Raw genomic sequence first — 25,450 nt, forward strand, 5'->3', positions numbered from 1 at the left:
ATGGCATCTTATAGCTGCTGTTTGGCCCTCTTGGCTCTCGCCTGGCACTCTTCTGCCTATGGGCCTGACCAGCGAGCCCAGAAGAAGGGGGACATTATCCTTGGGGGTCTCTTTCCTATCCATTTTGGAGTAGCAGCCAAAGATCAAGATCTGAAGTCAAGACCAGAGTCCGTGGAGTGCATTAGGTAAGGGAAAGCTGTAAGGGTCTGTCCATCTCTGGGTAGATGGAGAAAAGCTGCACTGGGCCCAAAAGAACATTAAAAACCTTTTCTCTCTCTCTCTCTCTTTTTTTTTAAACAATGGTTATCATGATGAGGTGTTTTGACTCTTCTTTCCTTTCCCTAAAGAAGTCATTTTTCAAAAACAAAACAAATACCAAGGGTATTGAATAGAAAACACCAGGCCGGCCAAGGACCAGACATTTCGTAGCCAGAGCACCATATTGCTCAGTGCAAGACATGGGATGGTACATACTGCTATTCCAGCAGTGCAGCAGGAGGATTGAGAGTTCCAGGTTACATAGAAAGATCCTGTCTCAGTAGCAGGACCTTGTCTCAAAAACACAAACAAATAAAAAAGGATAACAGAGGGCTGGAAATTTAACCTAGTTTTACAGCTCTTTCTAGAATGCACTTGTTCTATCTTCAACCCTGCAAAATTAATGAATCTACCCATTCATCAACTAAGTAATTAAGAATATATAGAAGGGCCTGGGGAGTGGAGGGGGGATGGCTAAGAGCAGGTGGGATGTTGGGGGGGAGGGGAGGGAGAGGGAGAAGGGATTGACATCTGAAGCAAGCTTGTTCCTAATTTGAACTAATAAAATAAAGAATGTATAGAAGGAAGTCCATTTTAGCTCTTGCAAACTTTCATAGTAAATTTCTCTTTGACCCATATGCTCAGTGATCCATGAACACTGGCTGCTTCACCCTTTTTTGTTGTTGTTGGTCACCTTTAATAAAGGAATTCAGTTAAAGAGTGTAGCCACTAACACTCAAGCAAGCACTTCCTAAATACAGTCCATTGCATTTGGAACCTTTTTCTGTTAAAGCATCTTTCTCATAAAAAGCTGACCCTCCTTCCTCTGTCCTACTCCCCTCACTGCCTACCTTTGACTCTGTCACACACAGAGAACATACCTGGCAGATGGGACATCACATTTCGTAGGCATCTTGAGGTCTCTCAGAACATCTGGAGGCAGCTAATATGTCCCCCTAAATCTTCTCCAAGCCAATAGTCTCAGTTTCTCATCCTCTTACATGTGATTTTTTGAAGCTCTCACCATTCTATTTGTCCCCCATCTGATGCTCCCTCCTTGACTGTGATCCCTTTAGGATGTGGCATGCAGTCACAGACAGCTCAGTAGTAGGATGTGATTGCCACAGTGTCGCCTCGCTTAGATGGGAGACACCTCAGAGGCCATGAGTTCACGTCACATGTGACTCAGCTTCTCAGAGAGCAGCATTTTCCCTCTGCACCTGAAGCTTCTTAAAAGGGACCCAGTGTTTCCCCTTGAACTTCCTGATAGCTGGAAAATGAAAGTGAAAGATCAACAGAAAACTGCATTTCTGTTCATGCCATAAGGACAATAGAAATTATAAGTTATAAATTAATCCAAAGCAAACAATTCTTTTGTTTAGTTTTTCAAGACAGGGTTTCTCTGTGTAACTGTCCTGGCTGTCCTGGAACTCCCTTTGTAGACCAGGCTGGCCTCGGACTCACAGAGATAGGCCTGCCTCTGCCTCCCAAGTGCTGGGCTTAAAGGCATGCACCACCTCTACCCAGTAAGATTACAATTCTTAAGGCATTTCATACCACCATCTGTATGTGGTCTTCAAATACTTACCTACAAAGGGTTCATTTTGCTTTCTACTTTAAGCTCCAGGAATGCCACTGTCTAAATTTGTGACAAATCTGCAAACCTGAGGTTGTTTTTAGGCTCCTACATATTGATATCCTAATCTATTTACAGTCCTCTGCTGACTTTTTCTCCCCCAAGGCAAGGACTTGCTATGAAGCTCAGGACTGGCTGAAACTCACAGCCTTTCTGCTCCAACCTGCCAAGTGCTGCCGTCACACAGGCATGCACCACCACACCCAGCCATGCCTTAGGTACACTAGAGAATGCAGCTATAAATTATTCAGTTAAGTACCAACGTAGTCCTTTAATTACTGTTCCCTAATTCAAAGGGACATGCTGTGCTAAGAATTTTACCTATCTCATGACATCTCCAAAGCCAGCCTAATTGGAAAACGTTGTTCCTGTTTTCACACAAGAGGACCTTGACCCTCAAAGGGCACATCACAAAACTGCAGAGTGATAGAGCCCAGATTCAAGCCGAGCTCAGGCAGCCCTTCTGCTAACAGCTGACCAAGGTCTCCCACTACTTCCATGTCTTTCTTCCAGGTACAACTTCCGAGGATTTCGGTGGTTACAAGCCATGATATTTGCCATCGAGGAGATAAACAGCAGCCCTGCCCTTCTTCCCAACATGACCCTGGGATACAGGATATTCGACACCTGTAACACTGTCTCCAAGGCCTTGGAGGCCACCTTAAGTTTTGTTGCCCAGAACAAAATCGATTCTCTGAACCTGGATGAATTCTGCAACTGCTCAGAGCACATCCCTTCGACTATTGCAGTGGTGGGAGCAACTGGCTCAGGGGTCTCCACGGCAGTAGCCAACCTGCTGGGGCTCTTCTACATCCCCCAGGTATTGATGCCTCCCTTTCTAAGACTTAATTTTATTATTTTTAAGTGTGTGTGTGTGTGTGTGTGTGTGTGTGTGTGTGTAGGCGTGTACACATGTGCCAGTGCCTTCAAAGACCAGAGGTGTCAGATCTTCTGGAGTTGGAGCTATAAGTGGTGGTGAGCCACCTAACATGGGTGCTGGGAGTTCTCGAAAGCAGGTTCTCGAAAAGAACAGCTCAACCATTCAACCACTGAGCCATCTCTCCAGCCCAACTGACATCTCCTTAGATGGGCACCAGAGGTAGGGAGGAGGAGACACAGGTTTGGGGAGCTGCATGTTAGCAGTGTCCTCTGTGGCACAAACGTAGTTGCAGCACCGTATCATGAGCACTTGAGGTCTCTGAGACCTTTACTTTACATCAATGAGACCTTCACTGCTCTTCCAGTACTCTTTTAAACATAACTTGCATGGATACAACTTGATCTTTTTTTTTTTTTCTGTTTTTTCCCAGTTCACTCCTTTAGTAACTGACATTCTATTTTTGCCAAAAGGAGTAAAGTCTCACCATTCAAACCAAAAATATCTACCCCTAACTCTGTTGCCTCAACATTTCTCCTTCCCTGTTGTCAGCTTTAGCTCAGAGGGAAATAAAGCATGTTTCCCCATAAAAATAGAAGCGTAATCACTGTCCCATACATTCTGAAATGGAGCATACTCTAATTCCCCCCAACAAATATTTACAGAATGTGTATGAGCAGTCTCCATCCTGCAGGAACTCAACCTGGTGGGAGGTAGGTGCATTTCAACTACCAATCATTCACCAAAGCATGTATTTTATAAGCAGTGATTCAAAGTTGTATCCCGCCTCCCCTATACCAAATGACAGCGAACTCCAAATGCCATTTTATTACCTGATTTTCCCCATTAGCACTGCGGCCCATTCAGCCAACCTTTCTTGGAATTGATAGCTATAGATATGTTGCATCACTTTGTCATAGTGAAAATTGCAAGTAGTTTAAATGTCTATGGTTAAGAAAACAACATAAGACTGGTTGTGGTATAGCCTTCAACTGTAAATTCAAAATCAGACTTCAATGTTTTTCAGTGCTCAATATTTAAAATTTAATCTTCAAAATTCATACGAATAAATTCCCATTTCTCTTCTTACAAGGGGTTTGCTTCTTTGCTGACAGCCTCAACACTTTTGCAGACATGCAACAACATAGACATTCTTGTCATTGTGCACAGACCCTTACTTTCAAGAAGTAAAGTCCCCCATAAGAAAGCCTTGGCTGTGTCATTTTTGTGTCAAAATGCTCTGACCCAGGCCTCATTAGTCATGTTGGGCATGTTTAAATCTGGCAGACTGTGCAGCATTATTTTAAATGCACCATGATTGTAAGTTGTCATCCTGTAGTCAAGTGGTAGAAGATGGAAATGGCATCAGATTAAAAAATAATAATAAAATAAATAAATAAGTAAAAATTTTAAAAGAATGAGAAGGTGTTAGCTCCATTTCTGCATGGCTAGAATGAAAGTATGGATGATGAAGGTGATAAGAGGTCTGCAGTTGGCTGGGTGTAGTTGTAATTTAAGAAAAGCAGCGTATGAGAAAAAGACACCATGCAACAGGGTTCAAATAGAGGGATTTCTGTTTTTGGTTTGGTTTGGTTTTTAGAAACAGGGTTTTTCTGTGCAGCTTTGGAACCTGTCCTGGAACTAGCTCTTGTAGACCAACCATGATGGTCTCAAACTCATAGAGATCTGCCTGCCTCTGCCTGGAAAGTGCTGGGATTAAAGGCATGGGCCACCACCATCTTGCTGACGGTTTTTTTTGGGGGGTGGGGAAGGGGATCATAAAAAGGGGAAAGGGGAGACTGGCCTCCAGAGACAGGAGTGGCAGGAGAGAGGAAAGAGGGGTGGGTGGGATAAGGAAGAAAGACAGAGAAAGAGAGAAGGATGGGAAGTGGGCAGGGCACTTTTAAAAGGGAACACAGTGAATGTGCACAGGTGGTGCTCTTAGTGGCTGCAGCTGAGGGTATATCCTATCAGAACCCCAAGGACAGGCCAGTACAGATGCCTGAATACTAACAGCCATAATGCACACACTGTGAGTTTGAGGCCAGCCTGTTCCATGTAGTGAGTTTCAGTGCTATCCACATAGTGATACTCTGTCTCAAAAAAAGAAAAAAAGAAAAACCTGTAGTAATTATCAGTCAAACTAATATGTTCATCTTCATCAGGAGTTCTTTGCTGTGGCTTCAAGTCTGAATCACTCAGGGAGCTCTAAAAGTTCATCCTGCAGACATTGTGGTTTTCTAGGCTAGGATATAGCCTATCTGGAACCTTGATCTTTCCCCAGTGGATTATATCTCAGAGCAAGGAAACACTGTACTGTCCTGTTACTTATGTCAGTCATGCCACCAAGTGGCTGTGACAAAAGACCAGCTGGAAGAAACTGTGGTCGGAACAACTTTCTGATAGTTTTACCCTCTGTCAAGGAAAGTTTGATGTGTTTTTAAGGGCTTTTCTTTGAAGAACACTGAGTGACATTAACTTGACTTTATAGGTTGTCATTTGAAACTGGTCAAATATGATATTAAATACATGGAGAGAATATATCCCTTTATGAACATTTTTGTTCTATTTTTTCAAAAGAAAATAAAGAAATGACCAATGCAGATATTAGAGATGGTAAGTTTTGGCTTTGTAAAACCCTGACTCTGAAGCCAGTTTTTTTTTTTTTTTGATCCACAAAGATTTCAAAAATTAATAACGTGGATGTGATGGTCACCTAGCAAGGACATCTGTCACCCCATTGATCAACCCCATGGTTGATTTGGCTGACCCGGCTCCCTAAGCACTCCATGTACATTCTTCCTGAAACTGTTCACATGTTCACCTTCCCTGAATAAAGGAGGACCTCAGTCGAGGGTCTATGAGTAGCTGTGCTCCCCTGCCAGAACCTCCAAACAGGCTCTCAAAGACTAATAACATGGACACAAGTCATTTCATCTAACTACCTAGATCCTGAACTTCTGCAGAAGCAGGAGGGGATTATTTGGGTTGACAAAGCTGTCAGTTTCATGTTACAGCTTCTAAGAGCAAAGGCCTGTCAGAGAAGTTATGCTTGCCTTTGGCAAATATGATTAAGTCTTTCCTAGGCCAGTATATTTGACATGTTTCATATAAAGACTCTTAATTGATGAAAAGAAGCCAATTGGAAATATTTGTTTTGAGACATTGCCCCAACAAAGCTAATTAGTACAAAATATATAGCAAGCAAGCGTTCCTGCAGATCTCTTCGGCCTGTTTTCTGAAGACGTTTCAGAGAGCTTCAGGACACTAGTGAGCAAACACTGTTAAACACTACTTCACTTCCCAGAAGGGCTCTATTAAGAGGAAAGCTGCTCTGTTCATCAGAAGAAATGCTCTAATAGCTTGGGACTCCCTGGCTGATGAGCTGTGATGACACCTAAGGGGCCCAGCAGAGGTGTTGATTCTCTGCAGCTTTCAGGCATTGTGGGGCCTCAGAAGAAGGGACCCTGAGTTAGTCAGCTCTTCCAGTGGCCAGTCTTCTGTGCCATGACTTTTTTGCTTTGTTTTGTTTTTTTTTCAAGACAGAGTTTCTGTCTTGAAACTTGTGTAGCCCTGACTGTCCTAGAACTCGCTCTGTAGACCAGGCTGTCCTCAAACTCAGAAATCCGCCTGCCTCTGCCTCCCGAGTGCTGGGATTAAAGGAATGCGCCACCACCACTCGACTCAACCACGATATTTTTAAAAACATTGCAGAGCTCTGTACTACCTAATGGTATCTGGGCTCTTCTCAGGCAGTGATATCTGACCATCAAAGAATTTCTTTCCTTGATGGACACCCATGAGCAAATGCAGAACTCCCTACAGTGCAGAGTGGGGCCGGTCAACAACACGCCTTCTCTGGGCCTCCATTCCGTCCTTCAGAGGCTGGGCAAGGTTTAGTCCTCACCTGAAGGTGAACAAAGGCCTTTGTATGATGGTTGAACCACTGAGAAGTCAGAAGTAGGGTGTTTTTCTGGCGATATTTGGTGATGTTTGTTATTGCTATTAAAGTTTGGGGCAACTTTCATACTGAGCTTGATTGATTTAACTGAGCCTAAAAGATAAACAGCTCTCAGAATTTACTGGAATTGGTGTTGTGTTTTATCTAAAGAGCACAGGCAAGTAGGAGAGGAATGCAGGGAAATAGCCAGGAAATGGGAAGAGAGAAAATGAGCAGAGCAGGAGGAAGGACCTCTTTGAGGGTCCTTTGAAGAGTCTAAAGTTCAGAACCATAAGAAAGTTGATTGTCCAGAGGTGGGCTGTGTACAAAGCATTCATAAAAGTGTGGTAGGGTATAATATTCAGATCAGAACATGGGCCCAACAAGCAAACAGGTGTCAAGTGAACGCGTTGGTCTAGTATAACTTCAGAGGAAGACAGAAGGTACAAGGGGTGGCACAAGACTTCCTGAAGAGATTAGCACCTTCCACTACAGAGGGGTTAAATCTATTGCTAGACCCAGTTTTGAAGGCATCATCATGAAGAATCCTACACTGGTACTCGAAGGTCCATGTCAGAGTGGAACAGTCTGGTTTTTCTCTCATGTCCATCCTGCCCACATGGAACTCTTTTGATAAGTAACAGTAAGGTAAGCCTTGAGACTCGGCTGGAACCTCATTCATGCACTCATTCTTAGTTCTTGACTTTTCCCAGGTGAGTTACGCCTCCTCCAGCAGGCTCCTCAGTAATAAGAACCAGTACAAATCCTTCCTCCGCACCATCCCCAACGATGAGCTCCAGGCCACTGCCATGGCTGACATCATCGAATATTTTCGCTGGAACTGGGTGGGCACAATTGCAGCTGATGATGACTACGGCCGGCCAGGCATTGAGAAGTTCCGAGAGGAAGCTGAGGAGAGGGACATCTGCATTGACTTCAGTGAGCTTATCTCCCAATACTCTGATAAGAAAGAGATCCAGCAGGTGGTGGAAGTGATCCAGAACTCCACAGCCAAGGTCATTGTCGTTTTCTCCAGCGGCCCGGACCTAGAGCCCCTCATCAAGGAGATTGTACGGCGGAACATCACAGGCAGGATCTGGCTGGCCAGCGAGGCCTGGGCCAGCTCCTCCTTGATTGCTATGCCTGAATACTTCCATGTGGTCGGGGGCACCATTGGGTTCGGTCTGAAGGCTGGGCAGATCCCAGGCTTCCGAGAATTCCTGCAGAAAGTCCATCCCAGGAAGTCTGTCCACAATGGTTTTGCCAAGGAGTTTTGGGAAGAAACATTTAACTGCCACCTGCAAGAAGGTGCTAAAGGACCTTTACCTGCAGACACCTTCATAAGAAGTCATGAGGAAGGTGGAAACAGGTTAAGCAATAGTTCCACTGCCTTCCGACCCCTCTGCACAGGGGATGAGAACATCAGCAGTGTGGAGACTCCTTACATGGACTATGAACATTTACGGATATCCTACAATGTGTACCTAGCCGTCTACTCCATTGCTCATGCCCTGCAAGATATATATACCTGCTTACCTGGAAGAGGGCTTTTCACCAATGGGTCCTGTGCAGACATCAAGAAGGTTGAGGCCTGGCAGGTAAGTTTCTCACTTAGCTAGCAGTTCTCTCTGTGTGATAAAGCAGAATCAGGCTGATCCAGCAAAGAAACATAATGACTATATTATTTATGTTTGTGTCACTGTAACCCAAAGTGCCTGAGAAATCAACTTAAAAGAGAATTTGTCTGGGCTCATGGCTTCCACGGGTTTAGTCTATGGGATATTGGTCTCATAGTCATCACAGTCATCACAGTGTGTGGCATAAAAGAACTGTTCACTTCCTGACCAACCAGGAAGCAGAGACAAGGACCTTCTAGCATTCATCTTCTCCTTCCCCTCCTTCCATCCCCTCGGGCAGTGGGATGGTGCCAGCATCAGAATGAGTCTCTCCTCAGGCAGTCAGTTCTCTCTGAAGGCCCCTTCATGGACACACTCAGGGGTATGCCTTCATCTCCTAGGTGATTCTAGGTCATCTAAGACAGGGAAGATGACAACCAGAGTGATTACAAAAACTGAAATATCCTTGAAATAAGCTTGTTCCCTAACTAGAACTAATAAAATAAAATAAATTAATAAAAAAAAACTGCAATATCAAAATGAGCACAAGGTAGAACTTTGGATTCGTGAAACCTTTTCAAACATCATCTGACTTCTACCAACTGATGATGCTTGGTTCACTGTTGCTGGAAAGCTACAGCTCAACTCATCATTTGTCCCCTGTCCAGATCACCTAAAGCATCGCTTCTAAACGTTCTCAAGGGTCTGGGAACTGCTTTAGTGTGGCTGAATAACACCTGAGTTAAAGGCACTTTCCCTGTGAATAACTGGTGTTAGGCCAATATCTACTATATCCCATACGCTAACAAGGATGAAAGCAGTGCTCTCTTCAGACACCATGCTTGCTATTATGTCACTCAGCCTGTGCTGAACTGGCCAGTTGGCCAGCTAAGCACAAGCCTGGGACACAAGCATATGGGTGGCACAGCAAACCTAAAAAGGTAAACGTTTCAAAGGGAAACACTAGTGCAAACTACAGAAAACTCGGGACTTAAGTGAAGGCCTTACGGGTGTTTTACAGGGTAGTCATTCAGTTGTCTCGAAGTTTTGAATTACACGTGGAGGTGGCATCGCGGTGTTTGCCATCTCATGAACTTCTGAAGCAAACAACTGGGACTGAATTGTACAGGGCTGTTCCTGTCTTATGTGTGAACTTTGGTTTCTCATTCAGACTCTGTTTTACACTCTTTGTATGTTTTTCTCAGTTCCAGATTTTATCAGAGACTGCATGAGAATGGAATTGGGGTATCCCCTGACTCTGAATCAAATGATTCAGCTTCAGCACCCCCTTTCTGTTAAACTGTGGTCTTAGGCAAGTGAGGACTCTGTAAGCAACTCTTTCTTCCCCTGTCACAAGGTCCTTATGTCTAACCTGGGGCCCACCCAAGTGTCTTTTCGAGATGAAATGGGATGTGAAAGCAAGTTACAAACTTGCAAGCTATAACAGAGGTGTGGTCATCAGAGTAATAATTTGTACTTGTGAGTGTGTGGCGTATGCTCACCCGTGGGTGTGGGCGCGTGCGTCGCATGCATGCGGAAGCCAGAGATCAACTGTTGGATATCTTCTTCAATAGTTGTCTGCCTCATTTTTTGAGACAAGGCCTCTCACTAACCCCAGAGCTCACTGATGGTCAATGAGCTTCTTGTCACTGTCTCCTCCGTCTTCCCTCCAATGTTATGACTGCAAAAATGTGCCCGCATGTCCGGCCTTCTCCATAGTGCTGGAAAGCTGAACCCAAGTCCTCACATTTGCATGGCAGGCTGAGCCATCTCCCTAACCCTTATCATAGCTGGCAAAAATGATAAGTAGAATAGACTTATACACAGATCCCAACTACCTTTCAGGGAAGACACCAAGAAACAAAGAGCATGTAACTTGTGAGTGTTAATGTGGAGGCTCTCATGTGATTCTAAGGAGTAACTATCTATGCTCATAAAACAAGCCAGGAGAGGGGGTGGAGAAGTGCCTTAGTCCAGCCTCAATGAGCTAATGGTCCAGACTTAGTAGACCTCCTAGGAGAGGCCTTACCCTCTCTGAGGAGCAGATGGGAGGTGGGGAGAGTGGGGGAGTGGGAGGAGGGATGGGGAAATGGAATTGGAATGTAAAAATAAATTAATTTTAAAAATTATTAAAATAAGAAAAGAAAAAAAAAACAAGCCAGGATTCACAGGTTCCCAGTCCTCCTTGAATGAGAAAATCTCACTAGAGCATCACTGCCACCCCCCAAAGTTTCTCATCTCTGTGGAGTACCCAAGTTTCCTTCTTCACATTGAACCATTGCCAAAGCAGATGATTAAGCTACAATGAAGATGTCAGGAGTCACGTTTCAGCCACAGACTTTTTTTGTTTCATTTTTTGCTTTTTGAGACAGGGTTTCACTGTGTAGCCCTGGCTGTCCTAGAACTCCCTCTGGAGACCAGGCTGGCTTCGAACTCACAGAGATCCACCTGCCTCTGCCTCCCTAGTGCTGGGATCAAAGTTGTGTGCCACCACTGCCCAGCTCAGTTGCAGAATTTAAAATGAATTAAAGGACAATCTCTGGGTGGTAAATAGCATTGTCTTTCATCTCTTCTCATCTATGTTCCATGAAAGGAAGACTTGGCTCTAGAACATGCTACAGGAGCAGGGTAGGGTTGAAATTGCCAGTGAGAAACATGGCTCTCCAGTGGCTCTTCTCCCAGACAAAGGAGTAAGATGGCAGAAGGCAATGACTCAAGCTTATTAGTAATGGAATAGAAAACCCAAACCAAATTGACCTGCACAAAGTGCATGGGGGGAGGGGTATTTGTGGCTATTCTTGCTGCAAAGCTCAGAAGTATTTCCACCACTGGTGGTTCCATCTCCATATCTTTGTTCCTTATTCCCCAGTGTCACCGTTCACAGCCTCTGCAGTAGCTTTAAGTTCAAAGAGGTTAAGAAGGAGGGGTGGGTGGAGAATGGAAAGTGGATCTTGAGCACTGAGAATGAGTGGCACCTGGCAATAGCCAATGTGTGCTCTGTTATTACTGTAATCTCCACCAAGGCCAGGAAGCCTTCAGATTCTCTTAAGATCTTGGTCACATTTCTCACTATCAGGAGATGTACCAGTAAATAGCGGCTGTCGTTAGGAAGACCTGTGTAGAAGCCTACCACCTAGATACAGTCTAATCCAAGAATCAGCTTGCAGCCCTATGTCTGCCACCTCTCAACCCTTTGCTTCCAAGCCACTTGCTTGGCACCACCCATCAAATGCCTTATTCGTTTTGGTGCAGCAATCTTGTTTCTCATTAGCTGTTGTCATGGCATCTTTGTCTTTCATCTCTGTGTCCCATCAAAGGAAGGCCTACATCCCATGAAAGGTGCACCCCAAGGAGCATCACGTATTTCCAAGCTCTGACTACCATGAACTTTTCCATTTTGATCAAAATTCATTTTCTCCTGGAAATCTTTTCAAGTCAGACTCCCATGTATGTCCATTCAGTTCATTTTTCTTCCTCCTTTTTGCTGGCTCCCTGCCAAGCATAAGCTTCTTCAGTTGATGGAAAGTCCTACTTCTGAGTGAAGAATTTCTAGCCTCTTGTGTCTGTGAAATGCTACCGACTCTTAGATTGTATGCTGATAGGTGCTTCCCGTTCATGTTCACAATGCATACATCTTGGCTCTGGAGTCCTTTGGTGGAAATACCCACAAAGGCCACAAGATGGAAATATCACCACGTACAAGAAAGTGGAATTCTCAGAACTCGCATGCACGCATTTGCCCTTCTTGGACATATGTGAGTCCTTCTCAGAGATAAGTGAGTGCACTGTGCTTCCATTATGTCTTCATCTCTCTCCCCTGATTTACTCACTCTTTTCCTCCCATCACTCCACCAAGAAAATAGAAAAGCAACACAATATGCTGATGATGTATGAATTCAAGAAGAATCTTATATTTTCTTTTTCAGTGGAATTATCATTTCCTTTTTAGAATTCTGAAATCAGAAGAATGCTTTCTCTGAGAGAAATACCTAAATACTTTTTAATTGATTTTATTGACATATATTCATTGTACATCATGATAAGCTTCATAAAGACATTTTCATCCAACTACGTCATGTACTTTGACCATATTTACCCTCCCATATGGTCCCCTTCCCCCCCTTTCCTGAGCCCCATTCTTTCCCAGACAGTCTCACTTCTGTTTGTAGATGAGATCTGTGCATCTGTATAAAATCTAGAATCCACAAACAAGAGAAAAATGTCAAAATACGATATTTGTCTTTTCAAGTTGGCTTATTTTGCTTAATCAGATAATCTTTGCTTCTATCGATTTTTCAGCTAATGACGTAATTTCATTCTCATTTATGGATGACTGAAACTCCATTGCATACATATACTTATATGTGTACATATATATTCATCTGTTGACAGACGCATAGGCTGATTCAGTGATCTGGTTATGTGAGTAGTCCTGCAAAGAACATAAATGTGCAGGTATCTGTGGCTTGTTCACTTTGGATACATACCCAGGGTCTTATGGTAGTTCTACTTTTAGCTTCCTGGGGAAATTCCATACTGCCAGTCATAGTGGCTAGCCTAATTTACATTCCCACCAGCACCGTACAAAGGTTCCCATTTCCCCACATCCTCACTAGCTATAATTCAGTGGGAAAGAACTTACCTAGCAGTCACGAGGTTTTGACTTCAAATCCCAGTGCCATTGAGAGAGAGAGAGAGAGAGAGAGAGAGAGAGAGAGAGAGAGAGATGTTTTGTGTGTGTGCCAGGAATAATCAATGTAAAGACTGTCTCTCATTGCTATTAAGTGTAAAGTGATTTTTCACCTCTGTGTTCCCCATTACATGACTTAAAGGCAAAGTATTATGCAGAATATAAAGTGCTCAAACATAAAACTTATAAGCTAGTGTGCCAACAAAAACTACTAAAGATACTTAGGGAGATAACTTAAGGAGCTAGAGAGATGTGTCAGTGGTTTAGAGCACTGGTTGTTCTTCCAGAGAACCCAGGTTCAGTTCCTAGCACCCACATGGCAGCTCACAAGTGAGCTCTAATTCCAGTTCCAAGGGATTCAGTGCCCTTTCCTTGCCTTTGTACGTGGTACACAAACATGCATGCAGACAAAACATCCATACACATAAAAGTAATTAATTATTTATTTAAAAACAAGAAATGGGGCTTAGAGGGCTGTAGAGTTGAGTACCGGCTGCTTGTTCTTCCAGAGGACTCAGATTCAGTCCTAGCACCCACATGGGTGCTTACCACCATTTTTAACTCCAGCCCCAGAGGATTCTACACTGTCTTCTGGCTTCTGCCAGCACCAATCATGCACATGGTATACCAATATCCCTGAAAGCAAAATGCGCATCCACAGAATAAAACAATAGTGATTTCTAAATTTTTTTTAAAGAAATAAGACTTAGTAAGCAAATAATGAATTGGTCTTGGGCTAGACACCAATTTTGACTAAAATACATTTCTCACTCACATGACTAAGGATGAAAGACTACAATGCCATCCAGGTTAGAATTTGAAGTAAAGAGGGGAATGGAAAATGCCATGCCCGGTGGTCCTGAGGAATGGGTAGGATTTGTGGAGAAGGGTCTGTATGAAATGCTGGTGTTAAAGGAAATGCAAAGTGGACAGAGGATTCGAAGCAACGTTAGCTTCATAAAGGGATCGACAGGAGGAGCAAAAGTACAAACCATTCGTACGGCGTTCTGTGTCTAATGACAGAAAGAGGTGGGCCTGGCTGTGAGGATGTGGAGGTTGACTGACTGGAGACCAGCATCAGGAAGCCTTGTGGGGTGATGGCAGCAAGAGTAACAAAGGTATATGTTTGTATAAAACTCAGAACTTTACACTTGCATGGGCAGGCTTTATCCTATGCAAATTATTTCTCAAAAAGGTGGATTTAAAACCTTTAAATCTCAAAGATAGGAAAGTGTAAACTACATACGAAGATCATCATTCATTTCAAACTACTTTTCCGGTTATGGCCTCTCAGTTATTCCACCATCTCACTTATATTTTATCCTATTTTAAAGATTTGTTTTTATTTTATGTACATGAGTGTTTGCCTACATGTATGTCTATGTACTGCATGCATCCCTGATGCCCAACCAGGCCAGAAGATAGCATCAAACTCCTGGAACTAGAGTTTAAGGATGGTCGTGAGCCACCACGTGGGTGCTGGAACCTGAACTCGGGTTCTCTGCAAGAGCAACAAGTGCTCTTAACCACTGAGCCGTTTCTCCAAGTCCCTCCTATCCCATTTTTAAGCTTTCTTCTCAACCTAAATTTCATACCAGTTAAGCTGTTGAACTGGAGACTGACAGCCTAATGCCTATCTACCCTAACTCCTACACATGCGCAAGTGGTGATGTAATCGGTTCAGAGTTTGGACTCTCCCCCCAGACCAAGCCGTCCTCAGCTGCCAACAGTTTTCTGACTTCAGGATGCCACTTAATGCCCTGTGCCCCATTTTCCTGGCCTGAGAAACGGGCATCACAAGACTTACAAGTCTTCTATAAGTTACTAATAAGTTAATATGCACAGAGAGCTCAGGGTGGTGCTACAATGAATAAATGTTCAGTAAACAGCGGTCTTGAGCACTGTTACTTTGTGGGTAAGGAAAGACCAAGGGTATCTAAAATTATTTTACCAAAGTCATATAGCTAGCCAGTAAGAAAGGCTACAACCAGATGGCCTGTGTCCTGTCAAGACCAGTGTTACTTCTGAAAGAGCTGTGTGGCCAAGAGGTCCCTCTGCAGACACACTTTCTAGAACCTGCGAGGCTGATAGCCCATAGGCGAGTTCCTATGGAAGACACTGATGCAGGCACTTGTCCTCACACCCAAGTTCATACTCACACTTCCTACCGGGAGAAAGTGTGGTGTGGGGGAAGCTTCTAGTGGACATGACTGACCATGCTGGGATAGATCCAACATCTCTTGGTATCAAATACTACTGTATCACTCATCCTCAAAACAGCCTGTTTGGCCCTACTTGTGAAATAAACAAATAAATGAAGGAAGACACTCGGTCACAGATGTATGCCAACAGAAAACAAACGTGAAGTGGATGATAACAAGACAGTGTATGGACAGACCAGGGAGAAGGTGTGTGGTCTCAGAAGCAGTCGTGTTCCCAATACACTGGCTGTGGTCCTGGTATGGTAGAGATCATATGGACCACTATTTACTGCATATCTATTACATGAGGGTGGATGAGAAATAAGGGGCTGGCTGGTCTTGAGCTGGTTTTCTACCCGTAGGTATTTGAAGGCAGCAGTGATAGCATCAGATAAGCGGGAACTGCAGCAGCTGGCTCCCCCTGGTGTTAAGTTCTCATGCAAGCCTCAGATGCCAGGACTCAGCCCTACAAGTTGTACAACTCTTGCATTGGCCTCAAAGTTAGGATTCCTCAGCCTTTGACAGAGGCCAAGAATACAGTTCCCAGACCTAGGGTGTCTTTAGACCCTTGCCCTTTAGAACTGCTGCTCTAACCAATGCCAGTGTCACACAGCCACTGCCACACTGCCTCTCCTGTCTCTTGAACATGAAAGCCTGTAATCCCCTACTTCTGAGAGCCAGCCACACCTTGCTGCCCCAGTGACTCAGCTTGCTAGCCACTCTACCAAGAGAACTGTATGTATGGACCTAAGTAACTGGAAAAGCAGTGTTTGTATCAGTCATAGCAGACCTTTCATGCACATAGCAGCTTGTGTCTACACCAGTCCTGGCCCTGGCCCTTTTGCACCAGTCACAGCAATGCCCCTGCCAGGTGCATTGCTTTGGTTTGGATAAGCGTGATTACAGAGAAAGTCCCACTTATGCTGCTTCTAACAGGCAAGTCAGCACTGCACCCAATGTTCAGACCATAGTGTAGCTCCACAAAGCATCCATTGGACATTCCCAACAGCTGGTGTTGGTGTAAGAGTGTTTCTGTTGACTGCTTGACTGACAGTCTTTTGCCCAAGACAGCCAGGGCAGGAGAGGAGATTCCAACAGCTTGGGGCAGGGAGAATTGTCCAATCCCCACTTCCTTGCTTCTTCATTGTAACTGGAGTTTCTTGTCCCGCCAAGTCCCACTACTGCTTCAGCCCGAATAAACACTCCGATGCTATATTAATTATAAAACTGTTGGCTAATGGCTAGGGCTTCTTAGTGGTTAGTTCTGTCTTAATTATTAACCCATTTCTATAAATTTATTTATTTCCACGTGATCTTGGCTTACCAGAGAATACGCGGACCTGTTACTCCTTTGGTGGCTACATGGTATCTCTCTCTGCCTCTCTCCCCAGCATTTTCCTCCTCTCCTAGGCCCACCTATCTTTCTACCTCTATTGGCCAAACAGTGTTTTATTCATCAACCAATAAGAGAAACATACATACAGAAGGATATCCCCCATCATCAGGGGGCAGGGAGAATTGTCCAGTCCCCACTTCCTTGCTTCTTCATGGGAAAAATGGATGTCAGTAGTGCTTATAGTAAGAGCTTCTCATTGACACTGACAGTGATTTTAAGTGATGTTAATAGTGCTCTCACAATGATTGACACACTTGGTCAGTCCCCCAGGAAGAGGGGAGTCCCCTCCCTTTGGCTCAGCCACAGAGAGTATGGCTTGATAAATTTGGTCTAAAACCTTCTGCATTATCAATGAGCAAATGTCAGGAATACTATGATAAAGACACTAAGAGTATGTGCAAGGAGCTGGAGAGATGGCACAATGGATAAGCACACTTGATATGCAAGCATCAAAGGCCTGAGTTTGACTCCTAAAGCCTATGTAAATGCAGCCCGGGTGCCTGTTGCTCCCGAGCTGTGACAGCAGAACAAGGGGATTACTGGGATTTGCTGGCCTGAAATCAAACAGAACCAGATGTTCTTCTTGTGCCTCTGCGGCACGTACGCAAAGGCATATGCACATGCACACGCATGCATATACACCACATTCACACACAAAAGTCTTCTCTGTCAAGCCAGGTGGTGGGTGCGTACACCCTTAATCCCAGTACTCAGGAGCCAGAGGCAGAGGCAGAGGCAGATTTCTGTGAGTTCAAGGCCAGCCTGGTCTGTAGAGTGAGTTCCATGACAACCAAGACTACACAGAGAATCTCTCTCTCTCTCTCTCTCTCTCTCTCTCTCTCTCTCTCTCTCTCTCTCTGTCTTTCTGTCTGTCTGTGTCTGTGTCTGTGTGTGTGTGTGTCACACAAACACGCAGGAGCCTATGGAGACCAGAAGAAGGCGTTAAGGCATTGTATCTGCTGGAACTGAAGTTACAGGTAGTGGCAGCATCCTGTGGGTGCTGGGAACCGAACCTGGGTCCTCTGGAAGAGAAGTAAGCACTGTTAACTGCTGAGTCAGCTGTCTCTTCAGTCCCAGAAATTGTGTCTTTTAAAAAATTTAGTCGGAGCCGGGCGGTGGTGGAGCACGCCTTTAATCCCAGCACACGGGAGGCAGAGGCAGGAGGATCTCTGTGAGTTTGAGACCACCCTGGTCTGCAAGAGCTAGTTCCAGGACAGCCTCCAAAGCCACAGGGAAACCCTGTCTCGAAAAATAAAATAAAAAAAAAATTATTCGGCCATTTTGTTGTTATGTGTTTGGTTTCAGGAGGTGGGCTATAGAACCTAGATTTTAATTTTTTTGTCTGAATCTGCTTGATTTAGTCCAGTTTCACTGGATATCCAGCATGACATTGACTAGACATAGTGGTGACGGACATACTTGTCTTATTCATGACCTTATGGGGAAAGCATTCAGTAACCCAGTGCCTAAGGAAGAAGAGGTTGTTTGAGCAAACTGTGGGTGTAGCATTTCTAGGAACAGAGCCACCAGTACTTCATTTCTCTTTGTAGCCAAATAGTATCCCATTGTAAGGAGGTGTTTTATTCATCTACTCGTTCAAATGATGGACATTCAGATTCTTTCCACTTTGGATCATTATAGTACTGTTGCTATGGACATTTGCACGCACATGAGTTTTTTATATGACATATTTAATTCATTAAATCCGAGTGTAGCACTACCGAATTGAACAGCAACTCTGTATTAACTTTTTGTTAAACTGCAACAAGTTTTTCCAAAATCAAGTCAAAAAGTCAGCGCTCAGGCTGAAAGAGGCACTTTAGCTGCCCCAGCCTGCCCTCACTGTACCTCAGGCAGGAAAGTGGGATCCAAAAGGGACAGGGAGAAGGGCTCCTGGGGTGGTGGAGAAATGAGTGTGCCATACCCATGATGGAACCTGTCTTCTCACCTGGTGCCTCAGCGCTGTAGAACCCAGGCTTAGCAGAGCATAGCACTTGCTTACAAGCATGGGCTCAGGATCCTGGACAGAGAACCTCAATTTTCTGTACTTCAGTTTCCCAATTAATAAAATGGGGAGTATAACCAGGCATAGTGGCACGTGCCTTTAATCCCTGCACTCAGGAGGCAGAGATGGGCAGATCTTTTACATTCGAGATCAGCCCAGTCTACAAAGTGAGTTCCAGGCCAGCCAGAGTTACACAATGAGACTCTCAAAAAAAGAGAAAAAAAGGCATGGGAGGGGGTGTTCATGTCATTTTTGTGATTAAAAAACATAAAGCACTAAGAACCATAACACAAAGGCAGTAAAATGGTATTTAAAAATTTAAATAACTCACTGTATTAGCAATTACTATAGTTGCTTTTTGTAAAATGGCTCTGTGACCCTCTAAGACCTTAGATAAACTCAAGGATGCTCCATGACTGTCAACAGTGGGCTCCAGCCACAGTCTTTCTGTTTCTTCCTTCTACTCCACACTGAATTTTGGCAGTAAGACATCTCCACAGACTCAAAATCACAGGGACAACAAAATTCTCAGTCTTTCTCCTCTCCTTCCCCACACCCAGCTCAGGGCATGACGGGAAGGTGGTGGCTCCACAAGGTCACGATGCACCTACAGAGGTCTTCACTTGACTGTGGTCAGGGGAGATATATTCTTTTCTCCTCCCCATCTTCAAAAGAGTGTTCAGAATGTGCAAGCGCTCTAAGAAAAACTGGAGAAAGGCCACCTCTCGGTTTCAGGTTTCTTCCTTTGTGGGATGAAATACTGACAGAACACAACCAACATAGCCACTGGTGGCATTCCACGGCTCCTCTTCGTTCATCTCTGTTTCTCTTCAGGTCCTGAAGCACCTACGGCACCTCAACTTTACCAACAACATGGGGGAGCAGGTGGCATTCGATGAGTGTGGTGACCTGGTGGGGAACTACTCCATCATCAACTGGCACCTCTCCCCAGAGGACGGCTCCATCGTGTTCAGGGAAGTCGGGCATTACAACGTGAATGCAAAGAAGGGCGAGAGACTCTTCATCAATGAGGAGAAGATCCTATGGAGTGGGTTCTCCAGAGAGGTATGAGCAAAGCATGCCATGCTGCCACCACAGACCGGGGACCACTGGCTTCGGGGGCGGGGCTGGGATTCATCACCAGCTTCTAGGATAATGTCCTTTTCCTATGTTCCCCAGCTCTGAGTGTCCAGGCTTCCCATGAACTGCAAGAGTGTTTAGTGATGAGAGGAACCCTGGGAACCTGAGCTTCATGACTCAACTCTCTTTTGACTCCCTGGCTAGTCATTAAGTTTTCCAGGCTAAAACTTCCCCCAACCAGAGCAAAATATTTTTTGGCAAAAAAAAAAAAAAAAAAAAAAAAACTCTTAAGTCATTAGCTTGCAAGTGGCATTGAGGAAGACATCCTACCTACCCTGGGTAGGAGATTTAAATTTGAGATTGAAGGGACTTCTTTATAGATTGTCATAATGACCAGGAAGTAATAATGGCCTTCAATACTTGGGGTTCAGGGATGCTAAATGCCCAGCATGCATGGGACAGTCTTTCACAGTTTTTCCATCTAGCCCAATTTCCATTAACCATGCAGCAATGGAGCCCAAAACAGAGCTCTGTGATTTTAGAATGAGGGTATTCAAAAAGCTCCAGGCTGACCCATACACCAGAAGGGCCATTCATTCCATGACCAAGAGGAAGAAGCTTGTGACTGGGCCAGGTGTCCTACCCCGCATCACTGTATCTGAAAGACTGATTAATAACCCGAAGCCCATGACTTGGTGAAGATGCTCATTAAGGAAAGACATGTTGAAATGATGACCATCCAGTGGTTTTATGCTAATGTACTGGTTAACTTTTGTCAACTTGACACAGTGAGGACTATCTGGAAAAGGAAACCTCAACTGAAAAAAAAAAAAAAAAATGCCCCCAACAGATTCACTTGTGGGGAAGTCCATTAAGCGTTTTCTTGATTAATGATTGATGTGGGAATGCCCAGCCCAGTGTGGCTGTTGCCACCCTTAAGAAGGTTGCATAAAAGAGCAGTATGAGCAAGCCACGGGAAGCAAACCGGTGAGCAGCTTTTCTCTGTGGCCTCTACTTCAGTTCCCACATCAAGTTCCAGTCCTGGTTTTCCCTGATGATGGGTGGCAACCTTGAGGCCAAATAAACCATTTCCTCCCCATGTTGGTTTTTGGTCATGGTGCTTAGCACAGCAACAGAAACATTAACTAAGCTGCTAAAACGTAGCAAGATGCAGAACCCAGCTCCTCTGCAGAAGCTGACTCAGGACCAAGCATCCTCTAACTCCCCAGGGAGTCTGGCTGAGATCCACCACAGTCCTGTTTTTATTGCTTTTCTATTATGATCTTTGAATGTCCTAAGCCACTTTTCCTAATATGACAGAAGAGCCAACTTTGTTCTTATTGACTAATTGCTATGATTTTGCTATTTTCTGGTGTGTGAGGTGGCTTTGCCATGGGGTGATCTCCTATAACAGTTAATCCCAGCCACAGAGGGCAAATCCTCATCTCAATTACAATATGTGTCCTGACCTTCTCAGGATGGAGGTTTTGGTTTTCCATGGGTTACACTCATATGCCCAGCAATTATACATTTGTCTGTGTTGGAAATGACTGGAGCCCAAACTGACTAGCCATCCCATCATCAGTGTACCTTTATCGTATCATCAGCTTATCATTTGGCTATTAATGCATGTCATTATCTGTCACTGGTAAATGTCGCATCATCCCTCCTGCTTGGAAGCTATTTCCTATACAGTTCCCTATAATTCTACTGTCCTCTATCAGGCTACAGGCATGACAGGCTTCATCATTAGTAAATGTGAAACTGAGGTAATCCTTATTAGCGCAGTCATTTATGTTCCTAACTACTTGACAGAATTATAAATTAAATTTCAACTTTCCATAGAAACATGATCTAAAGCTAGCACACAGTAGGAACCTTACAAACCTTAGAGTCTGACACTTCTGAAAATCTTGTAGAAGCAACCACAAAAAATACCACATGTTTAATTATAAATTATATATTAATAATTTCTTTACAAATCTCATGAAGTTGCTACTGAGATCAACTGAGATCCAGGACTTTACTTGTGTGTTTGAAGCAAACTGTCAGTTATGTCCACACTTGTCCTTACCACCTTTTGCTTTTAAAGGGAACAGGTCCAAGGACCTTGACCCTCTCTCCACCTAGGGTGGCTCAGAGTTAGCCACACTGATCCTTATATACCCAAACTCCTCACTTTGCACATGTCAAAGGAGTTGTAAGACTGGCCCTTGACCCCGGCTGCAAACCTCTCCTTTCTGTGTTCTCTGCCTACAGGTGCCCTTCTCCAACTGCAGCCGGGACTGTCTGGCAGGGACCAGGAAGGGGATCATTGAGGGGGAGCCCACCTGTTGCTTTGAGTGTGTGGAGTGTCCTGACGGGGAGTACAGTGATGAGACAGGTAAAGGAACAGCCCAGCCCCTCGAAGACCCTGTGTCAGGCTTGGGCTGCCTGGGGGGGAGGGGCAGCAAAGCCCGTGGGTGAACTGGGCAGAGCTGGTGCAAGAACCCCCTTCTGAGGAGAGCATGCCTGAACACTGCACTCCACTGGGCATTAGATGAAAAGAGAAGGGATGTCGGGCATCTTTTTACTATTCCATGCATTTACAAACATTCCTGTCACACACCTCTCTCTCTCCCTCCAACAGTGTGTCTCTTTTCTAACAACTTAATGACCCTAAGTGGGCAGAACACTATCTACTCCACCTCCAGAGTTAACAGGCTATGGCAGATGGCCTGCTGGTGCCTGGAGGTGCATTTCCAGTCTCTCTGATATTCTTCCTGGGTCTTGAGTTCTCTATTTAATTGTTCACTTATTTATTATTTTATGTGTGTGCCTGTTTTGCTTGCATGTATGTATTGCACTGAGTGTGAGCCTTGTGGCTGTGGGTGTCAGAAAAGAGTCTCACATCTCCTAGAACTGGAGTTACAGACAGTTATGAACTGCTGGACTCCAACATGGGTCCTCTGTAAGAGCAGCAAGTGCTCTTAACCACTGAGCTATCTCTCCAGCTCAGTCTCAAGTCCTTCTAAAGTCGAATCCCAATTAAACCCCTCACAAGGCTATGGTAATTAAACAAATTAATATTAAGTTCTATATATGCTTCTTAAATAAAACCTTGACTAGCATACTGGAAGGACTAGATAAAAATTGACTATAATTCATGATTTCAACCATACCACGACAATGGGCTCATCTTTCCCTCCATCTTAGAAATGAGGAAACAGGCTCGGAGATTTAAGATGCCTCACCAAAGTTACACTGCTAGGAAGTGGCATGGCAAGGATCCCATCCAATCTCTAACTGAAGAACCCATGCTCCCTTCCCTGCTCCAAACTGTACACTACCTGGCAGACAGTAACAACTTAGTAAATAGTCAGTGTCTAAATCAGTGTTTCTAAACAACCCCATGGGGCAAAGGGCCCTTTTACTGGGGTCCCATATTAGATAATTACAACACAATTCATAACAGCAGCAAAGTTACAGTTATGAAGTACCAGTGGAAATAATTTTATGGTTAGGGTCACCACACCACAGAACCATTGATCTTGATAAATATGTGACCTCCATCATTAGAAAGTTGAGAACATAGAAATGACTGACCACATTCAAGGAACATTGCCTTTATCTAAAAGGACATCTATTCTGACATAAAAAACAAAGCCAAACACATATCCAAAATAAACTAGGTTGTTTGTGAGAGAATAGCAGGGTTAATACACTTCATGACTGTAACCATGTTACTGTTTGCATCTGTTAACTCCATCCTGAAAAACCTCAAACATGAACAATTTAATTTAAAAAAATCGTTAAGTCAGATAAAACTTAAAACTGAGTTGATGGGTCATATTAGACCACTGGGGTGCAAGGTAGTGTCTGCTACAAACTATTGCAGACAGTGTTAAAAGAAATGAACCACCCCTCAATTGTTGGAGGGGGCCAACAGAACTTTCAAAAAATATTTTTTTGTTTTTTTCGAGACCGGGTTTCTATGTGCAACAGTCCTGGCTGTCCTGGAACTCAATTTGTAGACCAGGCTGACCTTGAACTCACAGAGATCTGCCTGTGTCTGCCTCCCAAGTACTGGGACTAAAGGTGTGCACCACCACTGCCCAGCAAGCTGTTTATTCTTAATAGATGTAAAAAAAACATCAATAAGTAATATATAAAGTGACTGCATCCACCCTCCATATGCACACTTACACTGACTGTGCCACACAGTAATTGAATCTGCCTACACTGGTTCATTTTACAGATGCGAGCGCCTGTGACAAGTGCCCGGATGACTTCTGGTCCAATGAGAACCACACTTCGTGCATTGCCAAGGAGATTGAGTTTCTGGCGTGGACTGAGCCCTTTGGAATCGCTCTCACTCTCTTTGCAGTGCTGGGCATTTTCCTGACCGCCTTTGTGCTGGGTGTCTTCATCAAGTTCCGAAACACGCCCATCGTCAAGGCCACCAACCGCGAACTGTCCTACCTCCTTCTCTTCTCGCTGCTCTGCTGCTTCTCCAGCTCCCTGTTCTTCATCGGGGAGCCCCAGGACTGGACGTGCCGCCTGCGCCAGCCCGCCTTCGGCATCAGCTTCGTGCTCTGTATCTCGTGCATCTTGGTGAAGACCAACCGCGTCCTCCTGGTCTTTGAGGCCAAGATACCCACCAGTTTCCACCGGAAGTGGTGGGGACTCAACCTGCAGTTCCTGCTGGTTTTCCTCTGCACCTTCATGCAGATCGTCATCTGTGTGATCTGGCTCTACACAGCGCCCCCCTCCAGCTACCGCAACCATGAGCTGGAGGACGAAATCATCTTCATCACATGCCATGAGGGCTCACTCATGGCGCTCGGCTCCCTGATCGGCTACACCTGCCTGCTGGCTGCCATCTGCTTCTTCTTCGCCTTCAAGTCCCGGAAGCTGCCAGAGAACTTCAACGAAGCCAAGTTCATTACCTTCAGCATGCTCATCTTCTTCATCGTCTGGATCTCCTTCATTCCGGCCTACGCCAGCACCTACGGCAAGTTTGTCTCTGCCGTGGAGGTGATCGCCATCCTGGCAGCCAGCTTTGGCTTGCTGGCCTGCATCTTCTTCAACAAGGTCTACATCATCCTCTTCAAGCCTTCCCGGAACACCATCGAGGAGGTGCGCTGCAGCACCGCTGCGCATGCTTTCAAAGTGGCAGCCCGCGCCACGCTACGCCGCAGCAACGTCTCCCGCAAGCGGTCCAGCAGCCTCGGAGGCTCCACGGGTTCCATTCCCTCCTCCTCCATCAGTAGCAAAAGCAACAGCGAAGACCCGTTCCCTCAGCCAGAGAGGCAGAAACAACAGCAGCCGCTGGCCCTGAGCCAGCAAGAACAGCAGCCCCAGCAGCAGCCCCTGACTCTACAACAGCAGCAGCAGCAGCCGCCACAGCAGCCCAGATGCAAACAGAAGGTAATCTTCGGCAGTGGCACAGTCACCTTCTCTCTGAGCTTTGATGAGCCTCAGAAGAACGCTATGGCCCACAGGAACTCCATGCGTCAGAACTCCCTGGAGGCCCAGAAGAGCAACGACACCTTGAGCAGACACCAGGCTCTGCTCCCACTGCAGTGTGCAGACACGGACTCAGAAATGACCATTCAGGAAACAGGCCTGCAAGGGCCCATGGTGGGGGACCACCAGCCAGAAATGGAAAGTCCAGAAGAAAAGTCCCCAGCACTGGTCGTGTCCACCTCTCGGAGCTTCGTCATTAGCGGTGGAGGTAGCTCTGTCACGGAAAACATACTGCACTCTTAA

General features: G+C 45.0%; 1 protein-coding gene across 2 annotated transcripts; it reads left to right on the top strand.

Moving 5' to 3' along the window:
- Casr (calcium sensing receptor) lies at positions 1–25,450 on the top strand. 2 transcript variants are annotated; one of them, XM_035444482.1, is made up of 6 exons: positions 1–185; positions 2,408–2,714; positions 7,425–8,309; positions 19,454–19,686; positions 21,931–22,082; positions 23,937–25,450. In XM_035444482.1, the coding sequence occupies exons 1-6, from the start codon at positions 1–3 to the stop codon at positions 25,448–25,450; spliced, it is 3,276 nt and encodes a 1,091-aa protein (XP_035300373.1). The 2 variants fall into 2 exon arrangements, with proteins under 2 accessions (XP_035300373.1, XP_027268553.1); XM_027412752.2 differs by having other exon boundaries at positions 19,454–19,684; positions 21,959–22,082.

The sequence above is a fragment of the Cricetulus griseus genome, chromosome 4 (genome assembly GCF_003668045.3).
Source record: "Cricetulus griseus strain 17A/GY chromosome 4, alternate assembly CriGri-PICRH-1.0, whole genome shotgun sequence".
Taxonomy (NCBI): Eukaryota; Metazoa; Chordata; class Mammalia; order Rodentia; family Cricetidae; genus Cricetulus; species Cricetulus griseus.

What these genes read in the sequence shown, in the direction of transcription:
- Casr (XM_035444482.1), top strand. Translation starts at nt 1, where the DNA reads ATGGCATCTTATAGCTGCTGTTTGGCCCTCTTGGCTCTCGCCTGGCAC. An exon ending in AGTGGGTTCTCCAGAGAGGT is followed by an intron (nt 19,687 to 21,930) that starts ATGAGCAAAGCA and finishes CCGGCTGCAAAC; the next exon opens with CTCTCCTTTCTGTGTTCTCT. An exon ending in GGAGTACAGTGATGAGACAG is followed by an intron (nt 22,083 to 23,936) that starts GTAAAGGAACAG and finishes TTCATTTTACAG; the next exon opens with ATGCGAGCGCCTGTGACAAG.